At 37.4% G+C, this 19,992-nt stretch overlaps 1 protein-coding gene across 1 annotated transcript in view; it reads left to right on the forward strand.

The window, feature by feature from the left end:
- BTAF1 (B-TFIID TATA-box binding protein associated factor 1) overlaps nt 1-19,992 on the forward strand; it is a 110,533-nt gene that overhangs the window by 2,470 nt on the left and 88,071 nt on the right. Inside the window, exons 2-3 of the mRNA XM_081104322.1 lie at nt 13,580-13,703; nt 17,410-17,524. Coding sequence (XP_080960448.1) covers nt 13,580-13,703; nt 17,410-17,524 — 239 coding nt within the window. The remainder of the gene's footprint in view (nt 1-13,579; nt 13,704-17,409; nt 17,525-19,992) is intronic.

The raw sequence follows: 19,992 nt of genomic DNA on the forward strand, positions 1-19,992 counted from the left end.
AAAAAGCCTATTTGCCAGAATTAAATCAGAAATGTTTTTTGCTCTGTTTATATCAATGCACATAACTGAAAAGTAACTGTAATAACGTTTTTAGGACCTGTAAATATTTCCAACAGAAAGGTAACAGTAAGTTGGTGCCATCATCATTCCCTCAGTTGCCAGATTCAGAAATTTGGGATAATATTTGACTTCTCCCTCTCTCTTTTCCCCCTATCTAGCAGGTTACCAAACCCAATGTCATCAGTTCTGCCTTTATAATCTTTTTCTGGTCAGTTTTTCTTTCCATACCAGTAACCACAATCCTGCTTCATAGCACCGTCATCTCTAATCCAAGACACTTGGAACAGCAACCAGTTGATTTTCTTGCCTCCCATGGCAGCTCTTTCTAACATATTCTTTACTTCAGCCATGTCATTTGCTAATGTACACAATTTAATATTGTCATTTTTCTGCTTAAACCCCAATAGTTTTCTAATGACATGGGATAAAGTCCAAATTTCTCAACAAACACATCTTTCCAGGTCTTTTGTGATCTGATTACTCCTTCACGTTTTTAGTTTCATCTTGTGTCAAGTTCTGTGTCTCTCTCACTTCCTTTCTCCCCTTTTCCAAATTTGTGTTCTCACCTCCTAATCTTTATTTCTGGAACATTTCTTTCTTGTGTCCCACTCCTAAGTCTGACTAATTCCAACCTTATATTCTGGGTCTAAGGCAGGGGTGGGCAAACTTTTTGACTCGAGGGCCACAATGGGTTCTTAAACTGGACCGGAGGGCCGGAACAAAAGCATGGATGGAGTGTTTGTGTGAACTAATATAAATTCAAAGTAAACATCATTACATTAAAGGGTATGGTCTTTTTCTTTTTTAGTTTTATTCATTTCAAACGGGCCGGATCCGGCCCGCGGGCCGTAGTTTGCCCAGGGCTGGTCTAAGGCAATATGTCAGTTTGTTCAGGAAGCCTTCTCTGGCCTTTACTTCATCTGAGCTTTTTGCACCAATGTGTTCTGTCAATCATAATATTTATCACTAGTGACCCAGTGCACGGATTCGTGCACATTGAAAGGAAATTAATTAGAAGGTGGCTTACAGGGCAGGGCCAGACACGGCCTGGAGCCAACCTCTCATGGTCCCTCCAGCAGGTAGGGTCCCTGGGCCTGGCCTGCGGAGATCGAGCCTAAACAGGCTCTCCGACATCCCCCTAGAGGTCCTGGAGTGTGAGAGGGCACTCTGCAAAGTTGCTGTTGTACAGAGTATGGAATGCAATCTGCAGTAAACCAGATTCGGGGCCGACAGTGCCCCAGCAACAACATAACTCACGGCTCAAGGTGGAATTGCGTGGCCCTGCAAGGAATCGGGCTCCCTACTCTCTGGTTTCAGGGTGCATCACCCAAGAACCGCCACTGCCAAGTCACTGCAGCTTGGCAGCTCCTGCGTTGAGCACCTCCCCCCCCCCCCCCCTGTCAGTGCACATTATAGCAACCAATCATTCCGCAGTTTGGTCGATTTGCATATTAGCCTTTTATTATATAGGAAACTTTGTGAGAGAAGGGAATATGTTTGATCTTTCTATCCCTTGCAGGAGGTCCTGGCTCCTACTAGGAGCTCAGTACATTTTTTTAAATGAGTTTTTTTTTTGTTGTTTTAATACTTGTCATGATTTACTGTAATTTATATATAGTAAAATATTTCCAGTGTTTTCCAGTGAGTGCTTCTGAGTTTAGCTACATGGTTTTTTTCTTCTGGAATATTGGCTAGGCTTATAACTTAACATAATAAATATTATTAGAATTAATTTTTATATATTTTTAAATTGAATTTGAGAGAGAGAGAGAGAGAGAGAGAGAGAGAGAGAGAGAGGAAGGGAAAGGGATATATAGAGAGAAATATTGATGAGAGAGGAACATCATCAATTGGCTGCCTCTTGCATGGCCCCCCCACTGGGGATTGAATTGTAACCCGGGCATGTGCCCTGACTGGAAATCGAACTGGAAACCTTTTGGTTCCTGATTTGATGCTCAACTGCTGAGCCACACTAGCTGGGCTAGAGTTATTTTTAAAAGTTTATAATTGGCATAATTCTGTGATAATGTGGCATTTTAGAATGCAAACTGGCTATTACTGCATTTTGAATGATCAAATTTTTTAGACCCTGGTTATAGTTTTATAAAGGCCTATAGATTTATTATACTTTGAATTGTAAGACTGTGACAAAATGCACATGGGTGGGTTAAATTTCACAAAAACAACACCCATCACAAACTTTGGGACCCTCTAAAATTGCAAGTACAATTATAGCATTTTGTTCTCCCTTCAGCAGCACATACACTATGGTAGCATTTGAAGTTCTCCATAAAATGCAGTGAAATATTACTGAAAAATTATAATTCCTTTCGACCCTTAATAAACAATTGTTAAGGAGTATATAAATGTAGGAGTAGAGAACAAAGTTACCCTTTACATGTGAATGCTGGAAAATAAGCAAAGCTCACTCACTAGCTACTTGACTTGCTCCTTTAAAACCAGCCTCAGCAAAAAGACAAATTAGTATATATTACTGCTTTTCGTGTTGCTTTCAGACAATTTATATTACAGTTGTTAAATCTTTGAATTCTGCTGTTTTATTTTGTGATCCTTTCTCTAGTACAGTGGTTCTCAACCTTCTGGCCCTTTAAATGCAGTTCCTCATGTTGTGACCCAACCATAAAATTATTTTCGTTGCTACTTCATAACTGTAATGTTGCTACTGTTATGAATCATAATGTAAATATCTGATATGCAGGATGGTCTTAGGCGACCCCTGTGAAAGGGTTGTTCGACCGCCAAAGGGGTCGCAACCCACAGGTTGAGAACCGCTGCTCTAGTATCACCTGTCACTACCTAGTTGGGGTAGTTTTAGAAGAATTGTTAAAGAGTATTATGCTCATTACAGAAGATGGTAAATCTGTAACTGTTGGGCTCGATGGCTTAATATAAATTTTTTAAAAATATATATTTTATTGATTTTTTACAGAGAGGAAGAGAGAGGGATAGAGAGTTAGAAACATTGATCAGCTGCCTCCTGCACAACCCCTACTGGGGATATGCCCGCAACCCAAGGTACATGCCCTTGACCGGAATCGAACGTGGGACCCTTCAGTCTGCAGGCTGACGCTCTATCCACTAAGCCAAACTGGTCAGGGCAGAGATTTGTTTTTTAAAGATTGTTTTTGATGCCTTTGCCTGTTTATGCCACAATTGAATCAGTTGACTGTTGTTTTACATTGACTAGTTAATACGAACAGTTTTTCCTTGATCATATAGAGGAAATTTTTAAATATAGAGAATTTTTCCTCAGTGTTATAAGCTAAACAAAATGAGGTTCATGTCTAAAATGCCTAGACAGTAACCATGATTTGACTACATTAGAAGCTACATCTTACATCTGTGACATATATCTTTGCATTTGAAAATGATGCAGTGTTCAGAAAGGATTCAGGAAAAAATCGGAACATATCCTGTTATGGAAGAAACAAATTGCTACATATGAACAGAACTTTGCTTAGTTTTGTTAATTCTCTCTGCACTGCTGATACTTCGGAGAAACATTGTTTCAACAGGTCTATTCTGCCAAGTAAAAGGAAGTTCCTTGATGTGGGGGAAGTTCCAGTGGATTCTTCCTAGTGACAGGGGAAATGCTAAAATGATCTTAATTATCTATAGGACAGCATATGTTTCTTGTATTTGCTAAGCCTATTCCTCTTTTACTACAAATTTTAATTCATTATAGGATTGACAGAAGGGACTATTATGAATTACATACAGTGGGCGCTCCATATCTGCAGGTTCTATATCTGTGGATTCAAGCAATCATGGGTCTGGGTTAAAAATATTTGGGGGAAAGAAGTTACATTGTTGTTGATGTGTACTATGTAGTTAGGCCTACAATGGTTGCATCTGTACTGAACATGTATAGACTCTTGTTATCCCCTAAACCAGAGGTGAGGAACCTTTTTTCTGCCATGGGCCATTTGGATATTTATATCATTTGCTTAATATAATTTATTGAATATAAATTTATGTTGCTATGAAAAAAGTGCCTGGATTTATTGAATTTCTATTGTTGCCTGTGGTTGCCTTGGCAGGGGCAGACCAAATGATTTTGTGGGCTTTATACGGCCCCACCCCTGCCCTAAACAATACCGTGTAACAACTATTTACATAGCATTTGCATTGTATTTGGTATTATACGTAATCTAGAAATGATTTAAACTACAGCAAGTCCTCACTTAACATTGTTGATGGATCCTAAGACTGTAAGGGAAACAACTTATAATGAAACCATTTTACCATATGCTAACTGGTATAAACAAGAGTTAATTTCCTGTGGCATTTCATCATCTCATCAACATTATAATAAAACAACCTTAAACAAAATGATGTTATTTGAGGACCTGCTATATATGGGATGATATATGTAGGTTATATGCAAATACTATGCCATCTTTTATTTTCTATATATATAAAGGCTAATATGCAAAGTGTCCCCTCAGGAGTTTGACCAGGAGACAGGGAGTTCGATCGCTCACTATGACATGTGCTGAGCACCAGGGGGTGGCATGGAATGAAGGAAGGCAGCCGGGGAAGGAAGGCCCCAACTGGCCCTGATCGCTGGCCAGGCCTAGGGACCCTACCTGTGCACGAATTTCGTGCACTGGGCCTCTTTTATATAAGGGTCTTGAGCATCCAGAGATTTTGATATACATGGGGAAAGTGTATAATTTTGTATTGTTTTAAAACCACAGATAGTTCTTCTAAAGAACCTATATTTTATCTTTAAGGTAAAATCATACAGCCCTAGCCAGTTTTGTTCAGTGGATAGAGTGTTGTCCTGCAGACTAAAGGGTCCCAGGTTTGATTCTGGTCAAGGGCACATGCCCGGGTTGCAGGCTCGGTCTCCAATGGGGGGCATGCAGGAAGCAGCCAATCAGTGATGCTCTTTCATTATTGATGTTTCTATCACTCTTTTACCTTTCTCTCTGAAATCAATAAAAATATTTTTTAAAAGTTTATTAAACAAACAAACAAAAATCATACAAAAGGCAGTAGGCTATTAGGTAGGGATAGAGATTAGGAAAAAAATGTCCTGAAGGAGAAAACATAACTTTGTTGTATTTAAAAATATATATATCGCTATTGATTTTTAGAGAGAGGCGAAGGGAGAGGAGTTAGAGAAACATCGATATGAGGGCAAAAAATCAATCGACTACTTCCTGCACACCCCCTACCCTGGATTGAGCCTGAAACTTATGCACATGCCCTGACCCAGATCCAACCGGAGGCCTCTTGGTGCCCAGGATGACACCAACTGAGTCACACCGGTGTATGTATATATACTTAAGCATTCATTTAACAAGTATTTGCAGAATGCTTTCTATATTGTAGGCACTGGAGATACAACAGAGAACAAAAATGGAGTCCCCATTCCCAGGGAGTTTATGTTCTAGTGTTGTTGTGGGGGAAATACAATTTATCTAGCATGCACCTGGCTGTGCCCCTGGCTTTGGTGTGGTTTCACATCTTCATATTCACCCTTGTGTTCTACGTGTTATCTTAAATTAATCTACATCCTTGTTTAAAGAGCTAACATTAGCATAGTTTCAAATTACCCATAGTTTGAATTAGAAGATTTGTGCTTTAAAACACCAGGCTAGAGAATTTCTTGGAAATTTTTTTCTTTTGACTGTAACTTTCTTAATGATAATATGTGGGACTTAGGACAGTGTTCATGTTAGATATTTATTTTCTTACCTTATTCCCTATATAATAAAGAAAAGTGAAAATTTAGATAATTTCTGTTTTAAATTTTAATGTAATTTTTTGCTAAATATAAAAAATACCTAACAGATTGGGCAGAATTGACTGATCATTTTCTTTTAGTTAAGGTTACAAAGCCATTCTTGTGAGTTATTCTGTTGGTTCACCTTCCACAATTTTTCAGAGATTAAGTTTATTCCGAGAATATTGAGATTGGAAGTAGATTAAGGAAGTTATATTTTATACCTTTTTTCTTCCATCTTCAACTGGCTTAGGAGTGGAAATGCAACATATACCTGTTTATTAGTGATGGAGTAGTAATCTAGGGCATAGTAATAATATATAGGAGTGGACAAAAGTGGTGTATAGTTGTGAGTATGCAAAACACAGTTTATTTCTTGTATTATTATTAATTAATTAATATTTATTTGTATTGCAACTGTAAGCCTACTTTAGCCCACCCTGTATGACTTCTTTCAGTTTCTTTTTATGTCTTTATGAGGTATCATACTGCAGAGAGCTGAAAAGAAGAGGGATTAGATTGCAGCTGCCAGTATAAACTCTACAAACTTCTTGTACTCTTTCCTTTTCCTAGGTAGTCTTTAGAACAGTTGCCTGAAATCACAAGTAGGTAAACAAAACATGAATCATGTCTTGAGTAGTTATCTCTCTGAATTAAAACCGAAATTGAAAATGGGCCAGATTTCTGATCATCAGTAGATTCCGAAGTAGTGGATATTGTCAAATATAATTACCTTAGGTTTTATTTAAATTATTCTTCTATCTTCTTTGGTACCTTTTATACAGTTGACATCTGTTACCTCTTTCTTCTTCTCCATCTGTCTATCTTCAGAGAATGAAGAATGGCATTTTTTTCTACTAGCTTTTCTGCAAGAGAAGGTTTAGCTGAAAGAAGTATTGTGGTAAGTACTGTGTTCCTCAATCAGCCCTTCTTTTAACTTCCTTTTTCTTCTGACCACCTAGCTTCATTCAGGACCTCTCCCTCACCAGGGGCTCTGTCTGCCCTCCAACATAATACTGACCCTATCTCAAGCCCTTGCCCCTCTCCCATCAGTTCACTATACCAGCCTTTTCCATTGTGGCCTGGCCCTGAGGCTTACCATGCTTGCCTTATAGCTGTCTACCGTGGGGTAACAGATCAGACTGCCCTCTTGTCAGATCCTGGTCTGCATCTCTTTGTTCTCTGCCTTTTATGTGGTGTCTAATCTGCTGTCCTGGAGAGAGGAATGGAGAACTCCAAAAGAGACTGTGAGTCAAGAGGACCAAGGAAGCATCTTGTGTCTCCATTCCTCTGTTCAGGGAGACATGTTTATTACCACCAGGTAGAAGATGTGAGAATAAACGGACCTAGAACTGGATGAGAGAGTGAGCTGATCTGCTACTCTTAGGGCAGTTGGCTATTGGAGGAGCACAGGTGACATGACATGGCATTGTGATAAAAGGCTTTGCAGAAAGGAGAGGCAGGAGTAACTGTGTGGCTGAGACAGATCAGCATTAAGTTAGGAGTTGGTCTTTGGGCAGCTTGTGGTTCTGATGAAGCTAGGTAGCAGGGGACTAAAGGAAAGTTTAGGAAGGTTGGAAATTATTGAAGGAATACAGTGCCTACTGCATGGTCTCTTTCAGCTTGCTGTTGGGAGCAGACATAAGTGCCTTGATGTTCAGAATGCTGAAGTACTGTTATGCTAATCTCTTCATTAATTGAAATATTATCTTGCCATCAGTTCTGTTATTTTAATAACTTGTTTTTATGTAATACGTCTGTTGTAAATTAAGGTTGTTTCTCAAAGGAAGCAAAAAAAAAAAATTTAATAATACAGCACACTTTTTTTTTTGGCTTAAAAATGGTGCCTAATTTGTTCCCAAGAAATTTGAACTTTTCTTTATAATTTTAATCACAGTAAGCACCACCTACTCAACTACATTTAAATACTGTGCAGAGACACTGTGCAAAGTATTGTGGGGGAGCGGGGCAAAAAGAATCATCAAAGGAGGTGAAGCCTAATGGGCATAAGACATCATGTGACAACTCAGTGTAAGAGATGCCACAAAGCAAAGCATAATAAATACCAAAATGCCCATTTAAGATGAGAATTCATGTGGATTTCGGAAGAGAAAATAATCTCTATGGTTTAGTAGTTTGAAATGGTTTCAAAGGGTAAACAACTTTAAATCTTTTTTTTTTTTTATATATATATATTTTATTGATTTTTCTACAGAGAGGAAGGGAGAGAGACAGAGAGCCAGAAACATCGATGAGAGAGAAACATCGATCAGCTGCCTCCTGCACATCTCCCACCGGGGATATGCCCGCAACCCAGGCACACGCCCTTGACCGGAATCGAACCTGGGACCCTCCAGTCCGCAGGCCGACGCTCTATCCACTGAGCCAAACCAGTGTCAGCTTAAATCTTTTTTTAAAAAATATATTTTTTAGTGATTTCAGAGAGGAAGGGAGAGGGGGAGAGAGAGAGAGAGAAACATCAATGATGAGAGAGAATCATTGATTGGCGGCTGCCTTCTGCACATCCCCTACTGAGGATTGAGCCCGCAACCTGGTCATGTGCCCTTGACTGGAAACGAACCTGGGACCCTTCAGTCTGCAGGCCGATGCTCTATCCACTGAGCCAAACCAACTAGGGCACAACTTTAAATCTTGATGGATGGGAGCTAGCTGAAGAATTGAACCCAGAAAAGGCATTCTAAGTGGAAGAAACAGTATAGACAAAGTTATGAACACCAAAAAGGTTCATGTTTGGGAGAGACTTTTTTGTTTTTGATTGCTATCTGATAGGCAAGGGTGAGCCATTAAAAAGTTTAGAATAAGGTAGTCATTTGACCAAAGGGTGCTTAAGGAAGTAAATCTGGCAAATAATATCACATCAGTATGAGATTATGCTTACCAGGCAGTTGAAAGTGTGGCAGTAGAGCTTCCAGATGGGCCAGAGTTAGGGACTATTTGTACTGTGTTATAGTTTTAACAAATAATATAGTTTCCTAAGGGAGAAACTGGTGAGAGAAGAGCAGCCAAGGATGGAATCTGGGAGAATGTTCATATTAAATGTGTTAAGAATAGGGAAACCAAGGAAAGAATTGAGTTCAAAGAAGAACAGGGTAATAAAATATGAAAATTTAGAAAAGAAAGTATTTTAAGGAGTATTTTTGCTGATGTCAGATGTCATAGAAGAGTCAAGAAAATTGGATTTTTAAAAAATTGGATTTGGATCTTACAAGTTCATTGGTGACTTTCAGGTATGCTATTTCAGTAGTAGAGAAGGATTAGAAACGTGACTGATAAAAATTAAATTGTATGAGGAGGAAATAAAAGAGGTGTTTTTAAGCACTGGTTCAAGGTACTAATACAGAGGATAAGTATAAAGACCAATCTTTAGAGATAGTTAAGAAAGAACTTGAGATCATTTGTGTTCCATATCCTGGAGATCTGTCTATGCAGTAAAGTAACCCTTTTTTAAAAAAAAATTGATTTCAGAGAGGAAGGAAGAGGGGGAGAGAGATAGAAACATCAGTGATGAGAGAGAATCATTGATTGGCTGCCTTCTGCACGCCCCCTATTGGGGATCGAGCCCACAACCCAGGCATGATCTCCTGGTTCATAGGTTGATCTTCAACCACTGAGCATCACTGGCAGGGTGTCTGCTCCTTTTTAAGGAATAGGGAATGGTAATTGGGGTTTGAAGAATGTGGAAATGATTGGGGAAAATTTTGAAAACTGTGAATTTTCTTTCAACTTTTTACACATGGATTTATAAACAGGTTAGTATTGCCACTTCCTTAGAGTGTTCATTTTGTGGCCAGCTTTGCTTTTGGTCACAAAAAAGCAGAAACTCCATATGGAAAAGGAATTATGAAGTAGTTAAAATCTTTGCAGATGTCTAAGGAATTTGACATCAGGTGTCAAAGATATGAAAAACATTATATAAGAAAAAATACAAAAATGTTGCAATGATGTGATGCTGTAAAATATAGCCAAAATATCTAGTTTTACCTCCAAAATAAGAGGTTAAGCAAAGTGAGCTTCCCTAAGTCCTCTAATAAGTGACAGAAGTAGGACCTTTAAAGCTTCTCTAATTTCCAGTCTTGTTTTTCATTTTATCACTATTTCGTATAGGAAAGTGCTGAATCTTTGTGAACTATACATATATTGAAGAAACATCCTATATAATAAAAGCCTACTATGCTAAGTGTCTGGTCATCCATTCAACCAGTCAAAGTGTAATATGCTAATGATATGCTAAGGCTGCTCATCCGCTCGCTATGATGTGCACTAACCACCAGGGGGCAGACAGTTGACCGGTCGACCAGTTGCTATGATGTGCATTGACCACCAGGGGGCAGATGCTCTGACTGGTAGGTTACCTTGCTGCTAGGGTCCAGCTAATCGGGACTGAGCAAGATGGGCCGGACATGCCCTGGAGCCCTCCCGCGGTCCCTCATGGGCTGGCCAACCTCCCGCGTCCCTCCCCAGCCCCAATTGTGCACGGTGGGGTCCCTTGGCCTGGCCTGTGCCCTCTCGCAATCCAGGACCCCTCTGGGGATGTCGGAGAGCTGTTTAGGCCTGATCCTGCAGGTCAGGCTGAGGGACACCACTGGTGCATGAATTCGTGCACTGGGCCTCTAGTATTGTTATAAAGACTACATGAGTAGCCGAAACCGGTTTGGCTCAGTGGATAGAGCGTCGGCCTGCGGACTGAAAGGTCCCAGGTTCGATTCCGGTCAAGGGCATGTACCTGGGTTGCGAGCACGTCCCCAGTGGGAGATGTGCAGGAGGCAGCTGATCGATGTTTCTCTCTCATCGATGTTTCTAACTCTCTATCTCTCTACCTTTCTCTCTGTAAAAAATTAATAAAATATATTTAAAAAAAAAAAAAAAACTACATGAGTACATGCAGCAATCTCTATATATAAAAGCCTAAGCGACAGTTCGACGAGTAGCTATGATGTGCACAGCCGCCGGGGGGCAGATGCTCAATGCAGGGCCATGGAAACATGGAACAGATTGATGAATCTCAGGAGGAGGTGGGAGGAGATTAACCAAAGATCTTATATGCATACTAGAGGCATGCAGTGGTGGGGACCCTCTGCCTGGCTTGTGGAGATCGGGCCAAAACTGGCAGTCTCACATCCCCCGAGGTGTCCTGGATTGTGAGAGGGAGCAGGCCAGGCCAAGGGACCCCACTGGTGCATGAATCCGTGCACTGGGCCTTCTAGTACAATTATACGTCCATTGTAGCATAAATTTGATCTAAGATTAATACATTTTTTATAGTAAAACATTTAATTTTTGATAATTTTGCCTGCCATAGAATATAGAAGATTTAAATGAATATTTGTCTTGCCCTAGCCGGTTTAGCTTAGTGGAATAGAGTGTTGGCCTGCGGACTGGAGGGTCCCGGGTTTGATTCCGGTCAAGGGCACATGCCTGGATTGCAGGCTCGATCCCCAGAAGGGGGCGTGCAGGAGGCAACCAATCAATGATTCTCTCTCTTCATTGATGTTTCTATCTCTCGCCTTCTCCCTTCCTCTCTGAAATAAAAAATATATTTAAAAACAAAAACAATAAATGAGTATTTGTCTTCATACTTACAGGAAGTAGTTTGTAGATGTTTAGAATTTCTTTTCATAAATTTCTTTTCAGTGAGCATAGACATTCAAAAATCATATTGTCATGGCAATGTACAGATTATTTGTTGGTTCAGAGAAGGTTCTTATAAACTTTAACATTGTAACCACTTTTAAAGATGAAAATAAAGGGGATTCTGAGAGTTATGTATAGGATGTATGTGATAAATCACTTTGTGGGCACGAGGTCTGGGGTCCAACTTAGTCTTAGAACTTTTTAAGAACACCAATTGTCAGAAAAAAAATTTTTTCCTTTTGTCCCACTATCTCCCTGAGTCACTTCACCAACTCCTGTAGCAAAAACTGATAAATGGGTAAAGACAAATATTTAGACAGCATTGAATGAATACGATGGGACATGTCTGTATAAAGTAAGTTAATTTTTGCATGTCCTATAAAAATTTCTTTATAACCATTCAGTGTGCCATTCACTATATAGGAACAAAACTGTGCTGTATTACTCTTTTTTTCTTTATGTTACGGCTTAAATTGCCTCAAATATTTGTCCTTCTTATACATCCTTAACTATAAAATTTTAACCTTGCCCCTTAGTGTTGTTCTGAAGCAGTTGAAAAGTTTTTATAGTACCCTTAAACTTCTTGACTGAAAAAGACCTATTTTAGTTATATATTTCTTAAGTTATAATGATTTTGTACTTATTAGTGACTAGCTAGCTTGAAAAACTAGCAGAAAAGAAAGAAAAAGAAAAACCCTGCCCATTTCATCCCCCCCCCCCCGAGGTTTATCCTTATAAAAGATTTTCAGAACTTTGTTTTTTAACTTTTTAGCTCTCTATAAAAGAAAAATAATCCCAGAAGTAAAATATGAGCCTCTCTACAGTTTATTATTATTTTTTATATCTAATATATTTAATTTTAAAAGAAATCTTTATTGTTGACAGTATTACGTATGTCCCCCTTTTTCCCCCATTGGCACCCCCTCACCCCCAGGCCCTCACCACTTCACTGTCTGTGTCCATGGGTTATGCATATATGCATACAAGGTCTTTGTTTGATTACCTCCTCCCACCTCCCCTCCCCCACCTTCCCTCTGAGATTCCACACTTTGTTCCATGCTTCCATGTCTCTGGATTTATTCTGAGGATACGTTTGTTTGATTTTTAAAGAGAGAAGAAGGTGGAAGTGGGGGGGCAGGGAAGGGAGAAACATCAATAGGTTGCCTCCTATGCACCCACAACCTCGGCATATGGCCTGACAGGGAATTGAACCCATCACCTTTTTTGGGGGTGGTGTATAGGATGATGCTCCAACAATTGAGCCATCCGGCCAAGGTAAACTTGTCATCTTGTAACATTTCTTCACCAGTTCTTCCCATTTCTTGTAATGACATCTTCATTTTCTAAGATTTAGAGTCTCAGAATCTTTTTATTTCCTTAACATTTATTTCACTTAATTACTATACCATGTGTGATTTACTTCAGCATTTCTCTCCACCTCTTTTTAGTCTTGCTATGATTATAGTTCAGGTTTGCACTTTTAGCCTTAAGTTATCTAAAAGGTTCTTTCCATTTTATTTCATGCTTCAAACTGCTGCCAGAGCAATCTTTCTAAAACATAGCTCCAGTCTCATCACTTTCTTAATTCAAGACCTTCATGGTTGAACTACACATTCAAAGATCTCCACATTAGAGCTCTATAACTACTTCTGTCTCCCACTGTTATCTTACAGTTAAGCTACTAGTCACTTCTCTAAATGTAGTCCTTTTCTTATTGCCTTGGTGGTATTATTTCTTCCAGGTGTCTCTCCCCCTTCCCTTTTACCACCTCATTTCCACCAGTATTGAAATCTTATTTTTTACCATTATGGTCCTTCTCATACACCATTTCTTTTACAAAGCCTTTTCAGTATTACACAGTTGGGGATATAGTATTTGTTTTCTCTGTCCCTACTCTTTAAAATACTTTGTATGTTTTTTCTGACATGTATCTTACTGTATTCTGTATTCTACTTATTTGTATATTTGTCTTGCCATAGCAAGTTGCTTGAGAGTAGAGATTCCCCTGCAGCTTTAACATAGGTCTTTGTTCACAGATGCTCAGTACATTTATTAACTCATACATATGAGAAAACACATTTCAGAATAACCATTGTATTTTTGGCATTTTAGGCTTGACCGTCTTTTTATCTTACTGGATACTGGCACTACTCCAGTTACAAGAAAAGCTGCTGCACAGCAACTTGGAGAAGTGGTAAAGCTTCATCCCCATGAACTACATAATCTCTTATCTAAAGTAAGAATGCTTTTTTTAAAAATTCTAATACAATTGTGAAAATTTGTCCATAGATAACAAAAGACAGAAATTGTCTTATTTTATTTTAGTGACAGCTTGTGGTCTTCAAATTCCATTAAATATCTTAACGTTTTTCAAATATTTTTAGATTTTTGCTATTTATAATGTATTTTGTTTGTTGCAAGATTTAAAGTATTTTTGTTTTGTTTTTGCATCAAGTTTAATTGTTTAAGGGATGTGACAACATAACATTTTTTACCTGTGGCACAAATTTGAATCTGACCCAGTTTGGTAATGAACTAAGTTGTTAATCTAGTTTATTGGTGGTCTAACTTGTTTTTAATGGCTAATAATTATATCACAGTTGGCAGTCTTAAAATGGACGAGTACTCATGGGCATGATTAAAATATATGAGAACCTAGCTGTCATTATATTCTTAGTAAGTGGAGGCTTTTTGCTTTGTTGGATCACTCTTTTCATAATGCTAGCCTAAGTTCTTTCCTCAAGCAATGACTGTACTTTCACTGAACTCTGGGCTTGTGGAAATATGTCTGTATGATAGTAAGCAGCAAATTCCATATGTTTAATTCTCTGGCATGCAGAGTAAAAACAAGAGTGCTTTGCGGGAAGGAAGAATAGGGAATAGGTTGGGGGAGGGGCAATATGATAAGCCCAGACATTCGAAGCTCCATGATACCTCTCTTCCCACTGATCTTATCCCTTTTTTCATTTTCATTTGTTCCTCCCTGATTCTTAGGAGTAGGAGTTATAAGCCCCTTGTTGATATATATAAATCTGTACTATGTGGTTCCTACCATAAAGGTTAACAGTGACTCAGTGACTCTCTTTCCAATGTATTCCCTGCTTAGATACTACCATTTCTGACCAAGATGTAGACAGAGAGACAGTGATTTGACATCTACAGGTCCCATGTTCTCACAATGGAGAAGGATGCATATTAGGCAATATTATACTCATGTGTAAGGTGGAGGGATAGGGAAGCATACCCACTTCCTCTCATCCCAAGGGAAGAGAGGACTGAATGAGCTAAAACTGGAAACAATGAACAAGACTAATCTATGCTGAACTGAGAAAAAGTTTCCAGCCTTCCAAGTGAGTTCTGGTCTTCATAAATGAGACCCCAGCATACTGGCTGCCATCAAATAATTCCAAAAGAGGCAAAGTTTGTTTTTAGCACCTTCTTACCTCCTACTCTCTCTTCTCTCCCTTCAGTGTTTTCTTGTTGCCTTTCAGTTTTGTTTTTAAAACAGCTTTATTGAAGTAGAATTTACATATAATACAGTTCACCCGTGTAAAGTATGCAGTTCAATGATGTTTAAAATTATATTCACAGATATATCAACCATCACCAAAATCTAATTTTAAAACATTTTTATCTCCCCCAAAAGAAACCTCATTCCCATTAGCAGTCATTCTTCATTGCTCCCTCTCTCATCCTCAGTCCTAGGCAACCACTGATTTAGTTTCTGTCTATAGATTTGCATATTCTGAACATTTTATATAGTTGTGTGACATTTTGTGAGTGGTTTCTTATACTTAAAATAATATTTTATATTTTTATGGTTCTTTCATATTGTAGCATGTCTCATTACCTCCTTCCTTTTTATTGCTGAATAATATTCTATTGTATAGATATGGATATACCATATGGATATACCTTATTATCTATTCATCAGTTGATGGACATTTGGGTTGTTTCTACTTTTCGGCCTATGATGAAATGCTGCTATGAAAATCCATGTGCAGGTTTTTGTGTGGTTGCATGTTTTCCTTTCCCTTGGATATATGCCTGGAGTAAAATTGCTGGATCCTGAGGAACTGCCAGACTGTTTTCCAAACTGGCTCCACCGTTTTACATTCCCAACAACAGTGTATGAGAGATCTGATTTTTCAACATCCTTGCCAGAACTTATTAACTGACTTTGATTATATACATACTAGTGAGTGTAAAGTAATATCTCATTGTACTTTTGATGGGTTTTCTGATGACTAGTGATGTTGAACATCTTTTCATGTGTTTATTGGCTATTTGTTTATCTTTTATGGAGAACAGTCAGATCCTTTGCCTGTTTTTAAAGTGAGATATTTGTTATTTTATTATTGGGTTGTAAGACTTTTATATATACTTTGTATACAAGCCCCTTATCAGGTATTTGATATGTCCTTCCAGTCTGTTGGATGTTTTTTCACTTACTTGATGGTGTCCTTGAAGCACAAAAGTTATTACTTTTGATGAAGTCCATTTTTTTTTAAATATCACGTGCAAAAAAACCAACACTTGTGCTTTTGGGGTCATATCTAAGTAACCCTTGCCTAACCCAGTGTCACAAAGATTTACCCCTATGTTTTAAGAATTTAATAGTTTTTAGCTCTTACTTTTAGATTTATGGCCCATTTGAGTTAATTTTTGTGTATGGTGTGAGGTAGGGTTCAAAATCATTACTTTGTTGCCCCAGCACCATTTGTTAATAAAAACACTTTATCCATTGAATTGTCTTGGCACTCTTGTTGAAAATCAGTTGATCATAGACACATAGTATTGTTTCTGGACTCTTAATTATTATTATTACTTTTAATTGATTTTAGAGAGAGGAAGGGAGAGAAAGAGAAACATCAGTTTGTTGTTCCAATTATTTATGCATTCATTGGTTGCTTCTTGTATGTGCCCTAACTGGAGATCAAACCTGCAACCTTGGCATATCAGGGACAATGCTCTAACCCAGTGGTCACCAACCGGTGGTCCGCGGACCACTGGTGGTCCGTGAGGTCTGAAAGGTTGGCGACTACTGCTCTAACCAACTGAGCTTCTGGGCCAGGGCCTGGACTCTTAATTCTATTCCATTAATCTAGATAACTGTTCTTTCACCAGTATCACACTGTCTTGGTAATTGTTGCTTTATAGAAAGTTTTCAAATCAAGAAGTGTGAATCTATCAATTTTATTCTTTTCAAAATTGTTTGGTTATTCTGAGTTCCTTGCATTTCCATATAAATTTTAGGACCAACTTGTTCATTTCTGTAAAAAGTCAACTGAGATTTTGAAGAATTTTGTTGAATCTAGATCAATTTAGGGAGTATTAACTATCTTAACAATACTGATTCTTTCAGTCCATGATCATGAGGTATTTTTCTGTTTATTTAGATCTTATTTAATTTCTATCAACAATATTTTGAATTTTTGTGATTTTCAGTATTCAAGTATTGTACTTCTTAAATTTATTCTTAAGTATTTTATATTTCTGATGTTATTTAAATGGAATTATTTTATTAATTTTATTTTCAGGTTGTTTATTGAAAGTTTATAGGAACACTTTCCATTGATTTTTGCATACTGATTTTATCTCTTGCAATCTTACCTCATTTATTCTTTCTGCTAGATTTTTATAACTTTTTGCATTAAATAAGACTTAAAATATACACTTTGCTTTTTAGCAGGTTAAAAGCTATGTTATTTTTCAAATGTACTTAAGTCTTCATTTATTAAAAATTCTTTTTAAGGTGTGATTCATGTGAATGATATAATCTTACAAAAGATTTTAATAATTTCAAGACGTTGTATATAAATTTGATGGCTGCTAAATTAAAATACATTAATAACATGTAAATTTGTATATCTCTGTTCTGGCTGCCTTGAACAAACAACATTTTCTGGTATATAACTGTGTTTGTTTTATCATTTTTTAAGGTGCTGATATACTTAAGGAGTACAAATTGGGATACTCGGATAGCAGCAGGACAAGCTGTTGAAGCTATAGTGAAAAACGTACCTGAGTGGAATCCAGTGCCAAGAACCAAACAAGGTGCTTTTAAGTGGAAAACCTATTTGCAGTAAAACACCTAACTGTAGAATTAACTAAACTATACATTTTATACTTTAATAATTTTAAGTCTTAATTTTTATGCTTTTAGATGTAGCCTTATCAAAAAATGACATTGAATAAGGTGATTTTCATATACTTTAAAAACAGACTACTAAACAAATGTTTTCATATTTATTTTTTTAAATTATTCTAGGCTGGCAGGTGTGGTTCAGTGGTTGAGCGTCATCCTCTGAACCAGGAGGTCATGATTCGATTCGTGGTCAGGGCACATACCCGGGTTGCAGGCTTAATCCCCAGCATGGGCATGCAGGAGGCAGCTGATCAATGATTCTCTCTCATCATTGATGTTTCTATCTCTCTCCCTCTCCCTTCCTCTCAGAAGTCAATAAAAATATTCTTAAGAAAATAAATTATTCTACAATATGCTTGACTTATAGAGATTATTACTTCCCTGAAGGAATTTATGTCCTAAAAAATAAAATTAAATCAATACAAAGTAAATCTTTGAAGCAGTAGTCTATTTATTTTGTTGGTGGAAGAATAGTGTAATTATTTTCTAAATTTAATCACAATTATGTGTGGCTATTTGGATGGTTATGCCTAGTTTTTTGTTGTTTTAATTTTTATTTATTGATTTGAGAGAGAGAGAGGAAGGGGAGGAGAGAGAAAGAAACTTCGATTTGTTGTTCCACTTATTTATACATTTATTGGTTGATTTTTGTATGTGCCCTGACTGGGATGCTTAGTTTTTTAATGTGTCCTTTATATGCCTTATAGTGGAAATCATTTTCTGACTTCCTGAAATAATATTTAAAAATGATTGTATGCTTTTAAAAATGTGTAAAGATGCAAATTTTAATTAAGTGAAAATTTAATATGGTGCAAGTGGGTTTCATTTTCAAGTCACTTTGATAATATCACTTTTATTATAAGTTTCAATTATCTAAAATTTTTGCTTTAATTTGCTGGCACATGTTATTTTCAGTGATTATGTTAATTTGTCTTTTCTGTAGTCAAATGAAATATATAACCAAAAGAAGTTATAACTTTTTTTTTTTTTTAGAAAAGAGCTTTTTCTTTTTCAGGTTATTATCCCTGATTATTTTGGTATATAGAGATGGTAGAACTCAGATTCTTTTTTACAAAACTTATTAGTTATACTGGCATTAATATTTATAGTAAGGTTGCTTATCATCACTAGAAAACTTAAAATATGTGTAGCAGTTCTCTTTAAGTGAAGCAATTATGCTTTGTTTATGGATGAATTATATACAAATGGCAGCTCAACAAACCAATGGACAATTAACAATATATTTAAAAATTTATAATGGCATACCTTTTTGGAAAGGATACAGAACATTTTGGAGTTATTTTTAGGCCTCAGATATAATTTTAGCAATTTAACAGTGGATTATAATTAGTTTCTTTTTTTTTTTTAATTTAAATTCTTTATTGTTGAAAGTATTACATGCCTCCTTTTTCCCCTACTGACCTCTCCCTGGCCGCTCCTGCCCCATAGCACATGCCCTCACCCCCCTACTGTCTGTGTCCATTGGTTATGCTTATATGCATGCATACAAGTGCTTTGGTTGATCACTTCCTGCCTCCAACCTCCCCTGCCTTCCCTCTGAGGTTTGACAGTCTGTTCGATGCTTCTATGTCGCTGGTAGCTTCATATTTTGAGAAGTGAGTGCTATTGAATAAGTAGTTGCTTTGTGTTATAGGGAGGAATGATGCTTACTAGTTTTAGTTATATGAATATGTTTATCTTTCAATTTAGCTAATAAACTCATCGTTACCTTGGTATTTTTATTTTAGCTTTTTAAAAAAATATATATTTTTATTGATTTCAGAGAGGAAGGGAGAGGGAAAGAGAGAGAGACATTAATGATGAGAGACAATCATTGATTGGCTACCTCCTGCATGCTCCATACTGGGGATCGAGCCCACAACCCGGGCATATGCCCTGACCAGGAATCAAACCGTGACCTTCTGGTGACCCTCAACCACTGAGCCACAATTGCTGGGCCACCTTGGTATTTTTAAAATTTTTTTTTTCTTTATTAAGATATTATAAATGTGTCCTTATCCCCCCGTTGGCCCCATTCCCCCCCCCCCCCCCCACGCCCTCACCCCTGGTGTCTGTATCCATTGGTTATGCTTATATGCATGCATACAGATCCTTTGGTTGCTCTCTCCCCTACCTTGGTATTTTTTTTTTTTTAATTTAATTGTAAGTGGAGACAGCATGATATTTATTATACGTATTTCAACATGAAGGGGGATGCATTTTTTCATATAACATTGTGCTTTTATAGCAAACAACAGCTATACATACATCCACTAACATTCTGATAGTTTGTAGGAGGGGAGCCACCGACTAAATAGTTTGTTTATTCATAAATAAGAGCTGATCATAAGTAAATCCACAGTAGCTTTTCTACTTC

Source organism: Myotis nattereri (assembly GCF_964212035.1).
Source record: "Myotis nattereri genome assembly, chromosome: 13".
NCBI lineage: Eukaryota > Metazoa > Chordata > Mammalia > Chiroptera > Vespertilionidae > Myotis > Myotis nattereri.